At 54.5% G+C, this 20085-nt stretch overlaps 1 protein-coding gene across 1 annotated transcript in view; it reads right to left on the bottom strand.

Moving 5' to 3' along the window:
* Positions 1–16400, bottom strand: part of PPP2R2C (protein phosphatase 2 regulatory subunit Bgamma) — a 133714-nt gene extending 117314 nt beyond the window's left edge. The window contains exon 1 of the mRNA XM_088020884.1: positions 16319–16400. Within this exon, the coding sequence (XP_087877010.1) occupies positions 16319–16388 (70 nt within the window). The 5' untranslated portion in view covers positions 16389–16400. The remainder of the gene's footprint in view (positions 1–16318) is intronic.
* Between the last annotated feature and the right edge of the window lie 3685 nt (positions 16401–20085).

Genomic DNA, 20085 nt, shown 5'->3' on the forward strand with positions numbered 1-20085 from the left:
TACGATGATCCGGGAGGTCAGCGTGTCCTTAGAGTCAAGCCAAGCAGAAAAACCAGCCAGCTCACCTGTTTGTCTTCTGCATTCCTCCCCCACCACAGGGGCCCTGGCAAGAAAGAAAGCAGCTCTCCACCCAAAGCCACCTTCCCTGATGTGGGCACCACATGGTGCACCTGCAGAGGGGGAGGGGTGGGGGCGCCTCACACCGCATCCAATTCCGCCCTCATCTGTGTTAACAACTTCTGCCTGGTGCAGGTCTGCAGGAAATCTACCTCCTAAAGGAAGCTTGTATTCACCTCTCTTCTGTACTTGTTTCCAGCTTCACGGAGATATAATTACATATAATATTGTGTAAGTTTAAGGTGTGTGAGTTGAATGTGTTGATTTGATTCACTCAAATGCTGCAAAATGATTACCACCATAGCATCAGCTAACATCTCCACCATGTCACATGATTACCATTTCTCCTTTATGATGAGAATATTTAAGATCTACTCTCTTAGCAGCTTTCTAATACGTAAGACAGTGTTATTAACTATAATCAACATGCTGTACATTAGATCCCAGAGCTGCTTCATCTTAGACATGGAAGCTTGGACCCTTCGACCAACATCCCCGCCTTGTCCCCACCCCCAGCCCCTGGCAACCACCATCCGAGTCTCTGTTTCTATGGCTTTGGCCTTTGTAGATTCCACGTATAAGTGAGATCATATGGCATTCCCTGTCTGCCTTATTTCACTTAGCATAATGGCCTCAAGGTTCATCCACATCACCACGAACTCTGTATTTAAACTGGCAAAGTACAGGATGCTTTTTGTACTTCTGATCAGGGAAGTGGTACATGGGAGAGGCGTCCGCTTCTGCTGGCCAGTCAGGACGGCAAGGGAGAATGTCACTCCCCGGCCCAGAGAAGCAGCAGCTTCAAGGTCAGACAGAGCCCAGCACAGAGCTTGGCTCGGCCAGCCGTCTGCGGCAGACGGTTTCCCAATGAGGGCCACTGCACTGTCTCCCATCCCATCTGCTTTCCCCCGTCCAAAGGCAGAGTCTAGCTCCCCTTGAACCTGGGCTAGCCAGTGACTCAACTGAACTAAAGCCACACGACTGACGAGAGGGACTCCAAGGAGGTCAGGAAGTTGGGTCTTCCACCTGCTTCTTGGGACGCCTGATCTGGGAAAGCCAGCTGCCCCCTAAGGAGTCCACCCGCCGTGAGACCACCATGTTGGAGAGGCCATGTGGATGGTCCCAGGGGAGCCCAGCCTCCCAGCCATCCCCACCACGCACGTGAGTGAAACCCCCTGTGGACCAGCCCGCCCACCAGCTTAGAAAGGGGACTCAGCAATGGCCATACACAGCCGATTTGCCCAGTCAAGCCCTGCCCAGATTCCTGACCCACAGAATCCAGAGGGCATAACAAAACAGTTGTCACCTTAAGTCACTAAGATTTAGAGTGTTTTGTCAAGGAGTAACAGTAACCATAACACCCACTGTCTGACTCCAGGCATGCCACCTGACCTTTGCGGGGCTTTGTTTCCTGATACACAAAAGGGAGTCCCTCCCGCCACCCCCAAGGGTGGGTATAAAGTTCCCATGACACGTGACACTGTAGCAGTAAAGAAATGGTAGCTTTAGCTTCACCTGTCACCCTCACCGCCCACCACAGTCACTCTCCCACAAAGCCAAGAGAGTTGTAGATGCAGAAAAAGGTTCACAGCACGAGTCCTCCCCACACAGCCGAGGCCCATCACCATCGGACACACATCAAGAGACAATGAAACAGCCATAAGTCACCATGTGCCACAGCTGAAATTGATCCTTTTTTTTCTTAAGCGGGAGAGACAGAGACTGATGGGTTCGCCGTAATCTACAGTTTGCGCCAGAGCTTCATATACCCATGGACCTACTCTTCTGAAGATCACCCAAACAAAATTTTTGATAAAGTTTATTTTTATTCTAATAGACAACATGATAGTCACATCTTTATTCAAGCCCCTAAAAGCTCTCCTATCCTTTCACCAAGAAATTGCATTCCCAGATAGCCAGAGACAAGAATATCCTGAAATACGGGAAGATACACATTCACAAAGATGCTCAACACACCTTACTTTAAAACACCCAAAACGCCCCATGAGTGGGGCGGTCTCTCCACCCTGCATCCACCGTCACCTGCACTACCAGCCTCAGGAGCACCCCTGGATCGACCAGGCCATGAGAGGAGGCTCAACCCTCCTCCCTCTACCAGGGCACGCGACCACCCCTCCGGCCAACCTCCCCTTCGTGCAACACTCCCCTCCACTCCCCTCCACTGCCCACCCCAGGAGCCTCGCTGCGGGAGGAGGGGGAGCTTTCTCACCTCTCCTGGAGGTGCTCACACCCCTCTCTGATCTTCATCCCCCCCCACTCCCACTTCACCCTCCAAACCCCCGGAGACCTCTGGCCACTCTTGTTCCCTCTTTCTTCTGTGCCTGGACAGACGACCAAGGACCCTTGCCCAGCAGCAGCCTGGTCTGTCTGCTCATCCACCAGGCCTGCCCAGGGGCTCCAAGACCCCACAAGTTAATGCTCCAGCAACCCTAGAGCCACGCTGGGTCTGAGTGCTATGCTTCTGCCCATAACATCTGAGTACTGGGAATGCCTTCTACCCCACTCCCTACCGGCTGCTCCTTGGCTCCGGCCTCAGCCCTGCTCCCACACGGCAACTGGGTCCCAGCTATGGGCTCCCACTGTCTCCCAGCCGCCATCACACTGTATTATGACCATCTGTTTCTGTCTCCCTGGTTCCAGACCTTCTCCAGGGAGGGGCTGTGCCCGATTCCTCCTTCCCACACCCCCTCCCCACCCACCCACACGCCCACTGCAGGCATCCACCCCAGTCTGATGAATGAATCCATACCTAGTCATCGGGCAAATAATTATATCTACGTGATGGACTACTATGCAGCCATTAAAAATTGTTTACTCGGAAATTATGATAATATGGGGAAGTGTTTCACATGTTAAATATTTCAAAAGATACAAACTGTATTTATATGACCATCTACAGGGGAGTGGTAAGCAGGAAATACAACAAAACTGGAATGTTTCTGGATATTAGTCCCCCCGCCCTTTATTCTACTTCCTGCATTTTTTAATGTTTCTGTAATGAGATAAAATAAGTAGACAAATAAGATTAAAATCTTCTTGCAAGGAGCATCTTAACATACATGAAACTTAGCTCCCACAGTCTGATGAGAGGGACACATTATGATGATGGATTATATTTTCACAGCTTTAGTAAAGAGCCTTACCTCTCCTTGGGGCTATAAAATATTCCAGGTTGTTTTTATCACCTTTCACACTGAAAGCTGGTGGAGTCACTATCGTTCAGCCTCTGACTCCTTCAGCCAGTTCATTCCATGATGGATTGTTCCCAAAGCAGACGCAGGCTGGCTGGAGGTCTGTGCGGTGAGCACAATGGAGGGAAGCTGTGTGCCCCTCTCACAGTGATCCATGAGCTGCCTGGCCATTTCCACAGCGAGGGATCTGCATTATTTAATATTCTTGAGTTGTTGCCTTCAATAAGGAGACTACTGACTGCAATCCTCCAGCCAGGGTTCAGAAGATCATTGTGGAAGGGCCATGCAGTATAGACGCTGCCCATTTGGAAGGAGAACAGGGAGTTCTCAGTTTGGGGGACCACAAACATGACTATGCACGCCCAAATCATTCAAAGTGATCTTAATAATCAATCTGGAAATTACACATATCCTGTGACTCTATTTTTTTTTAATATTTTACTTACTTATTTATTTATTTAGAGAGAGAGGCGGAGAGAGTGTGTGCACGCGAGCCCGGAGGAGAGGCAGAGGGAGAACCTCAAGCAGACCCCGTGCTGAGCATGAACCCCAACACGGGGCTCAAACTCACAACCCTGAGGTCATGACCTGAGCCAAAACCAAGAGTCGGATGCTCCACCGACTGTGCCCCCCAGGCGCCCCAATGTTCAGTGACTTAAAAAAATGTTTAAGTCTTTAAAAATTCTCTTATTGATGGTTTTAAGTGTATAGAGAAATAAAAAATAGCAAAATCAGTATTTATTTAGTACGGTAACTTAAAACCTCAGAAACATCGAGAATTCAAGTGTTTTCATTTCTTTGTAAAAAACAAATGTACGGAGAGTCGTTCGGATGATGCTCCTTCTGCTGACCCATCTTCCCAAGCTCAGGTCAGCTCCCAAGATTTTACCCTGGGCACTTCCAGCACCCGGAAACGTCTTCTGGAGTAAGTTCTCCCGGACTCCCTGCCCCAGGCTGCACGGGAGGGTCAGCCATTTCCTAACTCCGCCCACATTTCCGCTCACACTTCTCCTCCTGCATGACCACCTTCACTCCCCTGCTGACCGTCATCTCTGTTGGCCAATCCCCTCTTCTTGATTTTCCCTTTTACTGAGTGAGCTGCATGCTGAAAAAATAGCAGCAACGTTTGCACTTTATGCATCTCCTCAGAGTCACCGCGCCATAGTAGCTCAGGTCTGATCCATGCGGCTGCAGGTCTGGAGTGATTTAACAGGACTGTGGGCACGGAAATCTGCACATATCTGAACTTTGCAAAGAGAAGACTATTTGTGCTCGGGGGTGTGGGCAGGCGCAAGGATGGCATTTGTCCACTGGGTCACTCAAACACCTACTTATCCAGCACCTGGTGGGTGGCAGGTGCTGAGCTGTGTAAGACAAAGCAGACATGTCCGATATCTGTATCTGTTGATGTTTTCATGGGACAGGACTCTGGGTCCTGGGTTTCAGAAAGGCCTGGGTGCCAGTCCTGTCTTATGATCTGAGCTGAGTCACCTGGCTGGGACTGGGAATGAGGGTTCTTCAGTTATAGGGAAAAGAAATTGACACAGGCTAACACACCCAAGAAGGAAGTCCCTGGAAGGCTCTGGAAGAGCTACAGAATCAAGGAGAGTACAGTAGCTGGACAAGGGGCCTCAGAAGGAGAAAGAGCTGGGCACGACTGGGAATTCAATCTGGGAATCCAGAACTACTCCAGTTACCGACTGCTATGTAACCAATCTCAAAACTCAGCGGCTTCCAACAGAAACCATTGCTCTTGTTCATGAATCTGCCATCTGGCTAGGTCTTGGTGAAGATGCATTCACCACCTGAGCAACCTGCCCAGGGTCTCCCTGCTGATGAAGGGTGAGGAGGACCCTGGAAGGACAGAGGGGCACGACCCAGGGCTGACTCCCAGGATCCGGGCAACAACCCGTCAACCTTCTAGACCCATAAGGCAATTGAGAGCCAGACACAGGTTAGGGACACTGAGGGTAAAACTAATCTTTCCAGAAGAGTAGCAAATGTCTTCCATAGTCAGTGGTCTGAAAATGGGTTAGAGGGCTGGTCTCAAACAGGAAAGACCTAAGAGACAGAACACCCCCATGCAGGTGCGGGAACTTGGGATCCTGGTTTGAACCCGGTAACTAGAAAAAGGCATTTTTGAGACAAGTGGGGACCTTGCCAGGATGGCCGAGAATTCGTATGGGAAGGCATGAGTGCTCGTTCTGGTAGGGTGGGTGGTGGCACTTGGTCAGATAAGACGTGCCCTGGCCTGCTGGGGGAGGGGTGAGAGGACTGGAGCCCCGAATTGGCTTAAAAAAATTCTTCAGCCAAGGGCGCCTGGGTGGCTCAGTTGGTCAAGTGACTGCCTTCGGCTCAGGTCATGATCCCGCAGTCCTGGGATCGAGTCCCACATCGGGCTCCCGGCTCAGTGGGGAGCCTGCTTCTCCCTCTGGCCCTCTCCCCTCTCATGCTGTTTCTCTCTCTCTCTCTCTCTCTCTCTCTCTCTCTCTCAAATAAATAAAATCTTTAAAAAAATTCTTCAGCCAAAAGGAGGGGAAAGTTAACAAAGGGGGCATGGCATAATCTTCAGAGCAGGTGGAGCAAGGCCATGGGCGAGGAGCAATTCCAGGTACTATTTCCTCTACTTTTGTACATACTTGGAAGTTTCATTAAAACTTTTTGAGGGACGCCTGGGTGGCTCAGTCGGTGAAGCGGCTGCCTTCGGCTCAGGTCATGATCCCAGGGTCTTGGGATCCAGCCCCGCATCGGGCTCCTTGCTCAGTGGGGAGCCTGCTTCTCCCTCTCCCTCTGTGTGCCGCTCCCCCTGCTTGTGCTCTCTCTCTCTCTCTCTCTCTCTCTCTCTGATAAATAAATAAATAAATAAAATCTTAAAAAAAAAAAAACTTTTTTGAAATTGAAAAAAAAAAAAAACCCAAAAGCTCATACTGATAATATAAGTAGCTGCCTTTTCTGGAGATTTATGTCCAGTATATAGATACTTTCACCCAATACTCACAGAAAGCCCAGGTGGCGGTTCTCTGCTGTTTCACAGGCGGGGAACCAGGTTCTGAGGCTGAAGCACCTGCCAAGTGGGCCAGGACCAGAGCTCAGGCCCCGGGGGCTAAACTCCCAGCCTCCAGCACCGGCAGCCCCAGGTGTCAGGGCCACCATCTCCGCAGGGTGGAAGAATGCAGGAGGCCGGGCAGGCCCAGAGGAAGCCCCGGGCCTGAGCTGGCCATCCTATCCCTGCTTGGGGCAGCCGGGACCTCTGAGCTGCCTTTGTTCTGCCTCAATGGGCCATTCAGCCCAGGATTCTGGAGGACAATAGCCTCCACTGTACAAGGAGGCAGGGCCCATCCTGGACAGCACAGTGGCTCCCAGGTGGGCCCTTCACCCTGAGCTGCCTGGCAACCGCTTCCTGGGCTCAGGCAGAGGAGCCCGGACGCTGTCAGGAGACAAACATATGCCACTTTCCACATGCTGTTCTTTCTGCCTGGAATGTACTAGAATGCCATGTCCCAAAGGGCATTGCCCCCCAACCTGGACAATGCCACTCCCTTCAGTGCCAAAGCACCTGTCCTCTGTAAAGCTGGGACCAGCCCCAAGCCCCACCCTGTGCAGTGGAGGGGATCCCTCCTCCTCCTGGCCCATCTCAATCACCTTTAACCACACACATGGACGTGACAGACGCATTGCCGCACGCTCAGCATGAGCACCACACCAGGCAGTTCTGGGTTCAAATCCAGACCCTCCGCGGCCAGGCTCCTAATCAGAACTCAACGGATCTCCCGTCCCTGCCCCGCTGGTCCCTCCACGCAGGGTGGAGGTCAGGAGTGTGTGTTCTGCAGGCAAATGGCCTGTGTTCAAACCCCAGCTCTACCTCTACCACTGGGCCAGTGCCCAAACCTCAGCTTTCTCCCCTGTGAAATGGGGAAAATACATAAAACACTGCGTTTTGTAGGGAACCAATAAGATGAGGTACTTAGCATCACATCTGGCATACAGTATGCACTCAATAAATGGTTAATCATATTAATGGCTATTATGTTTGTTTTATAACTATATAATACTGAAGACCACATGGGTCATTCTGCATGAGGGCCACTGCACACCAGTGCAGTGGCCAGACACATCGCTCTTGCAGGGCCCGGTTTACCTACCAGGACTCCCCAGGGCACTCTGCTGGAGGCCACTCTCTCTCAGTGGCATCCAAGACCCTGGGAGAGACAGGCCCGTGTCTCAAGAACACAGCCTGGCTCGCATCCACAAAATGAAACCAGGAGCACAGAGCTCTCGAAACGTGCCTTCTAGGACCTGGAGTATTTGCCCCAGAGGCAGTGAGACTGGAGAAGTGGGGTGCAGGGGCTGGGTGGGAGAGCAGAGAATAGAGAGCAAACTATTCTGTATGCCAGCAGGGAGACCTAAGTGGGGAGACAGGGCTACAGCCCGCAGGGGCTCATGGAAAGACAGCATCACCAAGCAGAGCCCCAGGGGACAGGGTGCCAAGTGGGTGTGAACAGCTGAAACAGGGGACCCGAGAGATGCTTTCCAATACTGTCCTACCTGGCGGTGTGGCAGCATTTAATGGTGGTCATCCATCCTTCTTTCCTCCCCTGCCCCTTCCTAGCTGGACTGGCAGGCCTGGGACTCCACGGCTCTCCTGTTCTCTTCCCACCTGAGTGACTACCCCAACTGTGCCCCAGACTTCTCACTCTCTGTCCTTTAGGTGTTGGCGAACCTCGGGTTCTGCCAGAGCTCTCTCCTCTCCCTGCTCTGACCCCACACTCACCCTCCCAGCCCCAGCCACACGAGCTTCTTCCTTGCCCAGACCACAGGGGTAGCTCCAGGGATAACTGTCCAACGACTGAATGAATGAATGAATGAATGACAGCAATGAACTTGCTCCTCGATTCTGCATGTCCAGCACCTCGTGTCCCCCCAGCATATAAGGGGGAGCAGTAAATGTCTGTTGAACCAAAGGGAAAAAAAAATGTCCCACCTCCTTGGTATTCAGACATAAATTAAAACAAATATTTTTCATCTCTGATAGCTGCAGAGGTCAAATGAATTAGGAGACCAAATGTTGATCAGCATGTGGTAAAACAGAAAAATTCTCTGGAGAACAATTTGGCAGTATGTGTCAAGAACACTAAACACACTCATAATTTTTACATAAAATTGCATGCACAGGATTCTCTCGTAAGAAATTATTCCAAAGTTAGGGGGAGGGATGGGAGTTGGGTATCTTCATACACAGAAGGGGCTTGTTCACTGGGCTTTAGTTATAAGAGAAAAAGAGCCACCTCGTTATCCAACAATCAGGGGGTGATTAAGTGGACTATGGCACACCTATCACAGGAATAGTGCGCAGCCAAGGAAGGATGGAGTTTGGGGGCGGCGCTGGGGTTGCCAGTTGGGCACCCCTCCCCCTGGCTAGGACTTGAGACCACACAGGGAAGGTGGACAAGAGGGAAATTAAAAAAAAAAAAAAATCTGCTTTATTAATGGTAATGGTAGGGGGAGCCAGGGACCCCTCAGTCTACTGCTCCTCCCCTTGGGCCTGTGGAGAGAGAGAGGTCTAAAGGCTGCAATCTGCAGAGACCTACAGGCATCTCCTTGGAACGTCCCACGGGGTGAGGGGCCTCATGGGTAGGCAAGGAGCGGGGACTTTTAACACTTTAGCTCCGCCCAATACGGAGAAGTTGCCCAATGGGTGACAGGCTCTCACATCTCCACCAATCACAAAAGCCAAGAGGGGATGGGAGGCGGGCCAAGGGCTCTTTCCCCCTGGAATTCCAGCCTGGCTCCTACAGCAAAGCAGAGCCAATTCTATCATTTGCAGGGCCCAGTGCAAAATGAAAATGCAGAGCACCCCGTTCAAAAAGCAGGGGGGAAACTGTCATTAAAGATACTAAAATATGGGGCACCTGGGTGGCTCAGCCATTAAGCTTCTGCCTTCCACTCAGGTCATGATCCCAGGGTCCTGGGATCCAGCCCACATCAGGCTCCCTGCTCAGTGGGGAGTCTGCTTCTCCCTCTCCCTCTGCCCCTGCTGTGTTCCCTCTCTCGCTGTCTCTCTCTCTCTGTCAAATAAATAAATAAAATCTTAAAAAAAAAGATACTAAAATATAGCACTCTTTCATTTTCCCCATGACTTGCCATGGTGTTATTTGCCACTTTGTGCCAATAGAAAAGAATAAAAGTTTTAATTACTAGCATGAATTTTGCCACTCATCATTCTATTATGCAATTCCAGTTTAAAATGCAAATATAAGAGTATTTAACTGGAATGCAGAATCACTGAAATACACAATTCATATCCGGTAGCTTCCATCGGCATGTGTTCTTTCTTCTTAACGGGGCAATGGGGACTCGACGCCAAGCAGCTCATCTGGTTTCATTTCACTTTTTGATGCTTGCACATTCCCTTGGCACCATGATGAAGAGGGGTTGAAAGGGAAGGACTATGGCTGTCCCACCTTTTCCTTTCCTTCTGGGTCATCCTGTTCAGCATCAGTGATCAGCTCACAAAAGGACGTAATACGGGTCAGGAGAGTATGATAACCGGGTTCCTTGGTCCCTCACGCTCCTTGGAATGTCACTTTCTCCTTTCTGCGTCCAGATCTGGTTCACATGGAGAAGAGTGGCTTCTCCAGGCTGTCAGCACCCACTGCTGCTTACAGGGTCGTGGGCACACTGATCCAGTGCGAGAGAACAGACCGCGTAGGAGCTCAGTGACACTCAAAGTGCACACAAGGTAAGTGTGTACGGAAGCCACACAAAACAGCCGAAAACAGGTGTTGTGCGTATCACCTCTGCTCAGGCAGGGTCCGATCCACTGTCCCATCAGACATCACTTACAAAACGCGGTTCGAAGATAAAATTGTAAAAATTTCAACATGGCAACAGCAGAGCGCGAAACCAAAAACAGGTCCTCCTGAGTGTGGAGCCCCATGTGACTGCATGGGTTGCACAACCAGGAAGCCAGCCAAGCACTGGAAAACTCTATTATAAGCTCATGCTTCATTTAAAAAAGTCGCCTTCGACATGGTTTATATGGAGCGATTACAGCTTTTATTAAACACAGACGTGGGCATTAAAAAAAGACTGGAAGGAACTATCACAAATTGCTAACAGTGTGCATCTTTGTGGGGCAGACTGGATACTGTCCTTTCTCCTTCATCCCCATGGAGACTCCAGTCCTGGCCATTAAACCTGGGGTGACACACAGCCACGCTTCCCGTTCTCCAGACCTACAACCGCATCTTACAAGAACGTCCCCTGGCTCTGCCGTCTTCAAGGACAAAAACCAAAAGCTGTAGCAAGTTAAAACCACCAGGAGATGATGTGGAAAAATTTTATCAGAATCTGATTCCCATCTCGCAGAAAGAAAATGAGAAAAAGCCTAGCCCGTGACTGCACCAACCTTTCCGTTAGGATTGATTAAAAATAAACGAGTGTGTTGCTTACAACCTGGGAGCTGGCCCATTCGGCTGTTTGGGGAAACTGATAACAACAGGAACCCCTCCACACAGGTAGACCTGTGGAGTCCGCGGGCCCTTTGCTCCTCTGGGCCGTGTGACAACCCAGGGCAGGAGGCAGGGCAAGGAGACTGAGGCTTACAGAGGTGGTGTGGCTGAACGGAGAACACCCGGCAGTGAGCCCCCCACCCCCCTGCAGCCGCCTTTGCTGCCCCCACCCCTGAAAGGGAGACAGCATGGGCCTGGGAAACTCTAGGATTGCTTGTGGAAGTGATATTCCTAACTGGAAGGAAGAAGTGGAGATCCAGCAGTCCACTGCTTGATTTTCCAAACCAAAGGCTGGCTCTCTCTACTGTCCCCCTGGGCTGGCTTTAGGGCAGCGCCACAAGGGACACCCACTGAGCCTCCACTTCCTCGTGGAGTGGGGATGGGGTGGGGTTAGCCAGTCTGATGATGGTTCTTAGGGCTACTCTAACTCTAACCCCGAAGGAGCACGCATGATTGTTGGCGGACCAGTTATTAAACACTGACGGGGTCCCAGGCTCCAGGCCCGGCATGTTTACACACGTCAAGCCATTTCGCGTGATGAATTCACGGAGAGTGTTCCTTCCACGAAGCAGGGTGGGGAAGTTCACGACGTGTTACCACAGCAAACAGTGGTACGTCCCCGGTTTCAAGTGATCTAAAGACGCTAAGGCCCTGAGAGACTGTGTGACCTGCCCAAGATGGTGAGCCCAGAGTCAGACCCCACGGAGAACAGGGGTCTCCCGACACCAGATCCCGGGATCTCTCTCCCGGCTGGAAATGCTTCCTCAGGACAGCCGAGGAAGGGAAACCAGAACTAGGCAGCTCTGACTTGAGTACAATGAAAGCCATCACCAAGGACTCCTCAAGCAGGAAGCGAACACATCAAACTCCCTCTTGGTTTTTGGGATCTCAGATCTTGGCCGTGAGTGACAAGGGAGGCTCCTGGTCTTCCAGATAACCAGGAAAGAGGGTGTTGTTGGTGAGGGAATGTGCCAGCCCACGGAACGGGAAGCCCAGGGGTGGGTGGACATCAGGCCCGGTTAACCCAGGGAGTCACAGTGTCCCCGATGCCACTCACGCTCTGCCCAGGCACCAACAGCATTGTTGGCTTAGGGCTTACTCCCTTTGTGGCCTCAAGGTGGCTGCCGGCAACAACGGGGCCTCCCTGTCCCTTCACAAGAGAGAGACTGACTTCCTGCAGCTCTGCTTTCCACTCAAGCCCCAGAACGGCTTCCCATGTCCGTCCGTTCTAGAACCATCACTGCCAAACGGAGGCACTACACCAGGACCAAGCTGGCCCAGCCTATGGCCACAGGTCTCTGGCTGGGAACCACTATGCTCTTGGCGGGGTGAGGGGTCGGCTTTTGGGGAGCTCAGCCTCAATACCCTCCACGGGGGGGCAAATTTAACTGAAAACTGGTCTCCCACAAACAGCACGCCTCTCTAGTGTGGTCCAGGCCTGGGCAAAAGGCTGACATGATCCCCACGCAGCTAGCTCAAAACATGAGGACAATTCCATGCCATGGAATCCACCCCACTGTTGGGTTCAGACAGGCCTGTGACAGTCTCCTGACCCTACCAACCCCTTGTCCCAGCCCCTGCTTCATTTGCTCAGCCACACGATCCGTGGGGATAGGCACATGGCTCTGAAATCACGTGGAATGCACAAGAATGGCAAGCATATTGGGGTCAGGGAAACAGAGGCATCTTTCCTCCTGGGGATCCAAGAGGCACGCGTATATGACAGAGGTTCATGGCTGAGATGCTCGAGGGAGGAAAAGCTGGAACTGGGGTCCTAGCAGGAAAGCGTGCCCTCAAGCACCTTCACCTTCAGGCACCTAGGAGTGACCACTGCCACCTCCCCTGGGCTGTGAGCCCCCACATCTGGTCCCTCACTGCCTGCCCAGAGCCACACCCAGCAGAGGGCAGGCCCCTAAACACTGCTACATGAAGGGGGAGGAAGCGGTTTGTAGACCAGACTAGCCTAGAGACGCCCACTTCACTCACCCCAAAGCTGAGCTCTGTGGCTGCAGCAAGGGAACAGAGCCAGGAAGCATCCTTCCTGGGCCATATCTGGCTCTTGAGAAAAGTCTAAACACACAGAGACTTCCTGGCACTCTCCCACCCCTGGCGGTCCCTTTCTCAAGGGTCCAGGTCCTTCTACTGTCCTGAGAGACTCAACTGTACTGCTCTCCCCAGCACCCAGCCAACCTTTCAAAGTTCTCTCTGTCCCAAGGTGGTCAGCACCCATGCTTAGTGATGACAACAACACTCTATCAGCTGAGCTGAGCCAAGAGTTAAAGGTGGGGAGGGGGGGCGGGTAGGCTGCTCTGACTAATTCATACCAAGGTGTGAATGACTAACAAAAATCTAAACTCTTCCCAAAGTATTTGAGATTTTACAAGAGGAGATTCAGGAACTCAAGCAGGACTCCCATTGGCAAAGATGACATTTAACTCGAAACCTAAAGAATGAGAAGGAGTCAGCCATAAGAAGAGCAGGAGGGAGATATTCTAGATAGAGAACACAGCCAATACAAATCCTGTGAGGCAAGAAAAAAAAAAAATGACCTGCTTAAGGAACAGGAAGTAGACCAGAGCCACTGGGGTGTAATGAGTGAGCATTTGTGGGCCAAATGACCAAGTGGAACAGATATTTGTGCACCTGGGTCTTCTGCAAATTCTCAGCATCTGTTATCTGCTCATGAAGTTCTTCCAGGAACCTTATAAATTATACCCGTGCCACTGATTAAATGCCTCCAACAGACCAAGCACTGTGCTGGGTATTTTCTGTATTAGCATAATCACTGATCATCCCAACAGTAATAATGTGAGATAAGTTATTATTATTTCTCCCTTTACAAAGGGAGAAAGTGAAGCTCAGAAAGGTTTAATAACTCGTCCAAGATTACAAAGCGTGAGAAGAGTCAGAAGCAGGATTTGAATGTAAGTCTAACTGACATCCAACTCTGCACCCTACCCTGCTCTGAGCACAAAATGCAAGATGCAACGCTGGGCAAGTCTGTTTTCATGCACGGAGGCCAGAAATCTCATATAATTCTAATTCTAACAATTACAGTGATTGCTTCCTCTTCTAGACCCTACCCTCCCTGAGGACAGGAATTTCCGATCTCGCTCGTCTCTGCATCCCAGCCCCTGAGCCCTATGCCCTACACACACTGGCACTCGGTTTGGGATGTGGAGAAGGTCAAGCCTCGGTTTCTTCTATAAAGTGGGACTGTGGGTATGCAAGACCTTGTGTGAGGCCCCAGCACAGGTAGGTGTTCAACATACTTCAGCTGTCAGTTAACAATTTACAGTTCCCAGGCGGCCCCTTCATCCACCATCCCGCCTGCCCCTCACAGAAACCCTAAGACCGCAATTGTCGGCAGGATGGTACTATTCACTCCCACTCTACAGATGGGGAAACCAAGACTTAGTGAGAAGAGTTTCCCCTCAATAGCACAGCGCTCCCTTCTGGAATATAGGCTGCCCAAGGGCAGAATCATGGTCTAGTCCCCAGGGCTGAAACAGTGACTGGCACATAGTAGGTGTTCAGTAAATATTTGTTGAATGAATGAAGAGGGGAAAAAAACATCACTTCTTTCTCAAACGATGCACTTCCCCCTTGCTCTCCTCTGCTAAGAGCTGGTAAATCTCTGGAAGAAAGCTGGAAAGCGAGCCTCTGGGGGGTTGGGGGGGGTGGGGATCTGGCATTGGATTTTTTTTCCTGGATCCCTCTTCGTCTCCGGGGAGGGGGTGGGATGAAGAAGGAATTAACGTTTGCAAACGTCCACTATGGGTCAGGCACAGGGCTTTTTACTTTTAATCACAGGGTCCTGCGTCCCGTCCCATCATCCTCAACGTAGAGATGAGAAAACAGAGGCTTCCGGCAAAAAGCCAGACCGGGATGCCCTGCCAAGATCTCCTCTCACCCAGAGCCAGACCACTGGGGCACCTGCCAACAACCCAGAGGCTTCTCTCACCCTCTGCGCTGGCTCTCGGCAGCCTGCGAGCAGAAGAAAACACCCCGACTCACGCTGATTCCTCCTCAGCCTCACCAAGGCAGGCCACAAAGGGCCGCTTTCAGCTCCCCGGGCCCCTGAAAGCCCTAGCTTGGGGGCTGAGCCCTCACCCAGCCAGGCAGCCCTGCCCCCTTTCCCCCCTCCTCCCTTTCCCCCCTCCCCCATCAGCAAAGCGTGACTCAGCGGTTCTCCTGCGAGGGGCGGGAAGCGCCACCCCTCAGCATCCCTCCGCCCAGGTTACACAAACAGCCTCAGCTCTCCCGGACTAGACGCGGGGGTCCCGCCCCGCGCTGGCCCCGCGCTCCCCGGCCTCCGCAGGGCTCGGGCCACCGCTTGGCCTCATTTCCGGCGGAGCCAGGCACTAGAGCCGCGGACACCACCCGGGAGTCTAGTCACCGCCGCCAAGCCCACACAGGTTCCCTGACACAGGCACCCACGCGCGCCAGCCCCGCGGAACTCCATGCGCAGGGCCCCTCCCACTGGGCACCCACCAGGGGACCTCTTGCTACCAACCCACCAACACTTATGCGGCCAGTTCTGCGGCCCCTAGGGAAGGTGCAGCCCGACCCTAACCCGGGAAGGTCTCCAGCCCAAGTGTCCCCACTGCTGCATGCTGACACCCCGCGGCTAGCTGTCCCCATCCTCAATAGAGGATTCGCTCCGCGGGCCCCTGGCTGCGGCTTGGGAGCTATCCGCCACCATTCTCTGGGCAAGGTGGAGTAGAGGGACCCTTGGAAGTCCCTGGCCCATCAGCGCTGACCAGCTGGATTCTACCACCTCGGGGTGGGGGTTGGGCTTGGGCCTGTTAGGCCAATTTGGGGAATTTCAAATGCAGGGCGCGTTTGGGATGGCATGTCCCACTTTTTTGGGAAAATTCTGGACAGTTTGGGGCCAGCTCCTTCTGTCTCAGTATAACTCACTGGGAATAAAAGACCAAACCCAAACGGCCGCCTTCTCCCACCCACGAGGGGCCCCTGCCTCTGGAGGCACAAGGAGGGGCCCAGGACAGCGAGCCTCTGGGGGAAAGGGGGGCGAAATCTGGCATTGGATTTTTTTTTCCTGGATCCCTCTTCTTCTCCGGGGAGTGGGCAGCCTAGAAAATTCTGTGGGCTTCGGACAGGGATGAAATGGCAAACCCAGGATTCTAAGCCACTACATTTCCCCAGATTTCTTCACCACATTAGCCGCAGGAATGGCCTTTTTACAAATGATGGCCAGGGCTGATTCAGGATGCCACCAGGCCTGGGGGTTGGAAGCTGCCTGCCGGAGGGCGGCGCGGAGGAGGGCGCTGGGCAGCGGAGGCCGGCGCCCTCGGGCTCCCTCCCTCCCGGACCCGGGGCAGGGTGGGGTAGGGGGGGTGGGGGGGGGGGGAAACGACACACAGCGCGCGGTCCAAACCTTCGGAGGGCATTCGGTGCGACGGCATCCCCACGCCGCGGCCGGCCGGAGGGGGCCTCAGACAACACGTACGTTACCTTCAGTCACATAGCTGTGGTCCCGCAGGAAGCTGTGGTTAATTTTCCGCGTGTCCGTGTCCTCGCCCATTGAAGGCCGTGCCCGGTGCCCTGGGCATGCCCCGCCGCCGCACACCGATGCAATCCGCAGAGGTCGCGCCGGGCGCGCGGGCCATGCCGCCGCAGCCTAGCAGGGGCGCGGGCCGCCGGGGCCCCGGGGGGCGGGCATCGCGGCCGGGGGCGGCCGGGGACGGGCGGGGCGGCCGGGGCGGGCGCCGCGGTCAAGCGAGCGCGCGGCGGGCGGGCGGCGGCCGCGGGTGGGGGCGGGCCAGGGCCCGGGCGCGCATCCCGGCCGGTGCGCGCTGCGTCGTGCGCCCGGCGGCGGCGGCGGCGGCGGCGGCCTGGTGCCGGGGCGCCTGGCTGCGCGGCGGCGGGAGGGGACGCGCGCGGCGCTGCGCCGACCGAGCCGGGGCCGAGCCGGGCTGCGCGGGCTGGGGCCGCCGCCGCCGCCGCCGCTCCGCAGGCCCCTCCCTCGCGCCGCCCGCTCCTCCGCCCCCGCGGCCCGCACCGCCCGCCGCGCGCCGGCCGCCCGGCGCCCTGCAGGTGGAGCCGCGCCCCGGCAGGGGCGGCACCGCGGTGCTCCGGCCCCCGCGGGTGGGCACCTTTGGTGTCTGGGTGTGCGGGCGGGGGAGGGAGGAAGGAGATGGCCACCTGGGGGTGGGGGGCGCTGGTCAGCTGAGCTTTTGGGGGGCACCTTGGCCGCCCAGGTGCCGGAATTATGGAAGAGATGCCCAGTGATGGAGGGATTCGAAGAGGTAGGGCGGGCGGGCCGCCACCGGAAGGACAGGGAGGGGATGGGGGCGGCTGAAGGTGGCACATTGGAGCCTGGAAGACTTCAGAAGTGGGGAGGGAGGGCGGACAAGGGTCCCATTCGTTGGTAGAGGAGGGTGGGTCAGACAAGTAGAGGACCTTCTGGAGCGCAAAACTGGACCCGTGGGAAGAAGCTGGGGAGGGGGGCAGGGGAGGGGTCGGACCGGGCGGGGAAACTCTGGATGAGCTGCCTGGAGTAGTTGGCCTCCCCCAGGCAGAGCTCCATGATCTATTCTCTTGTTCATCTCTCTACTTACTGGTAAAGATAAAGTGTAGAAACGGCGCTGGGTGCACTCCAAAAACAGGCTGGAAAACGGGTCCCTCTGCCAGTCTCCCTCTCCACCAAACCCAGGGCTTCTGGCAAACAGGACCCTCCTGCCTCCCTTCCGTTTTCACCAGCGTGGGGCCGCATCGCACACAGTGCCTGGCACAGAGCAGACCCTCAAAAAGTAGTCCCCTCTTTTGTCCAAGCTAACCCCTTACCTGAGCGATCGAGTTCCCTGCGGGGAGCACAGGTCGCACTGGGGGCTTCGGGGGGGGGGAGGATGGACCCCCCAGTACCTTCCTACCTGCTCAGAAAACCTCTTTGGAAAGGGAGGGGGAGGAAAGGCGGGGGCTGCCTGAGAGGAGTAAGAAATACTGAGGGGCCTTCAGCCCCAGGTGGGAGAGGGAGCCGGGATCCCTCAGTCCCAAAATTGTATGAGGCTCTGCTTCTTTCAGCCGGTTTTCTGGGGACTCCAGATTTCAGGGGGGCCAGGGGAATCCAGAAGAGGCAGGGGCAGGAGGATGGGGTCAGGGAGACTGGGGCAGGTGGACGCTGCCTGGGGTTTCTTGCTGGGGAGTGGGAGTTTGGCAGCTAGAGCTGGGCTTTCATGGGACCAAAATGCCCAGAATGGACCAGGGGGAGGTCCGCCCCCCTCCCCGCCCCTTCTGGGTGTAATGGAAAGGGCTGGAGCCCTGGGAGTCCTGGAGGTTGTGCCACCACCACCACCTGCTTCCTGAATGCCCCCCCCCCCACCTGTCAGACCCTCAGCTTGTTCACAACGTCCACCTCAGAGCACAGGTGTGGCAGGTTCAGTCCTGGACCAGGTAAACGCAGGTCAAGTGCTCTGGGTGCACTTGCTCCTCCTTGTGAAGGAAGCTGACGTCCATGTCCTCTCCCACCCGGCAGCCTGGCCCATTCTGCTCTCTCCCTCATGCCTGGGCTGCCTGAACCTCACATCCAGAGCCCAGCACCCCGCTCTCTGTCCATACCCTGTTCGCCTCTTTAGCTCCATGTAGCAAAGTGGCTACAGCCTCAGGCTCTGGAAGCCACCCGCTGGGTTCAAGTCCTGAAAGGGAGGGGGCCGGCAAACACAACCTGGCCTGTGAAATGGACGTGATCACAGAGCTGGTGTGGCCAGTTCCTGCTCAGTAGGGGCCTGGCCTCGTCCATGCTCTGGAATGGTAGCTGTTACCATCATCATGCTGAGACTTGTCTCCTCTCTGATCTTAGGGAGACCCCTCCATCGTCCCCATCTGTCAGGTCTGTGGAAGCACCCACCCCATCTTCCAGGATGCCCTGGATCCCCGTGGAAACGACCCTGGCCTGACCCAACACAACAACACACCCCTTTGTCAGCTTCTGAGCCAAGCAGGGGACCCCCCGGGTTGATGATGTCCAACCTTGCTGGGGCCCAGGGCACATCAGCCCCTCTGCACTTTCTAGCAGTGCAGTCTTCTCTGACTTCCTCCAGGCTCCTCCCGACTGTCTCCTCTTTTCTCCTGAAGCACCCCCCCCCAATCAGAACCAAGGCCCTTCCCTCAACCTCCTGCCCACCCCGCCCGCAATCACCCTGGTACAATCCATTGCTTCCTCTTTGTGTCTCCAAATGTCCCTGCCCCCTCAGTACAGGGCTGAGCTCCAGATCCTGCCCCTCGGTCCTCCTATCACCAGCCTCTCTCTCTGTCTGCCTCCCCATTCATCTGTCCACGACAAATGTTTCTACTGTGTACAGTCACATTCCCAGCACAGGGTTAACATGGGGAACAGAACAGATAAAACTCCCCGCTCCCATGGGGTTGACCCCCTAGCGGGGCAAGATCAACAAGGTGAAGTAAGCATATAACATACAGGTCAGGCAGGGATGGAGATGGGTGGTGAGGGGGGTCTCCTGTACAAAGTGGGTGTGGACACAACCTCTGGGATAAAGTGAAATTTGTCAGCAATCCCCCTGGGGGCTCCCCACAGCAAAGCCTGCTTGGGTCTTTTTTCCACATTAAAAAACAGACCTGGGGGCGCCTGGGTGGCTCAGATGCTTAAGCGTCTGCCTTCGGCTTGGGTCATGATCCCGGGGTCCTGGGATCGAGTCCTGCATCGCATCGGGCTCCTGGCTGGGCGGGGAGCCTGCTTCTCCCTCTCCCTCTGCCTCTCCCCCTGCTCGTGCTCTCTTTCTCTCTGTATCTCTGTGTCTCGAGTGAATAAATAAAATCTTTTAAAAAAATAAAATAAAAAACAGACCTGACTCCGAATTCCCTTCTAGCTGTCAACATTGTCCCTTCCCCCTTCAAGACCAGAGTGCCAAAGGACACATCTGCATTCACCATCTCCTCTTCCGCACCCCCCACACTCGCTGACAGAGCCCTCCACCAGCCTGACCTCTTCTCATCATCCCACCCCCCCACCTCCCCAAAGGGAAACTGGTCTCAGCAGGGTTAGTAACGACTTTCCTGCTCCTGGAACCAGTGAAGTTGCTGGCCCCCTCCCTTAGCTCTCTCTGCAGCCTCCACCCTGCGGGGCCGCCCCACCACTCCTTCCCTCTGCTTCCCGGACCCCACCATCTTCTGCCTCTTGGCTGCTTACCGAGTTATGCCCCTTCTGGTGGTCCCTGAAATGTCGTGTCTCAGTCCACTCGTCTCAACTGATGTTTAGTTTGTGT

The sequence above is a fragment of the Eumetopias jubatus genome, unplaced genomic scaffold (assembly GCF_037043125.1).
Source record: "Eumetopias jubatus isolate StellerSeaLion01/CBP00866 unplaced genomic scaffold, mEumJub1_p1.0 scaffold_2, whole genome shotgun sequence".
NCBI classification, from domain to species: domain Eukaryota; kingdom Metazoa; phylum Chordata; class Mammalia; order Carnivora; family Otariidae; genus Eumetopias; species Eumetopias jubatus.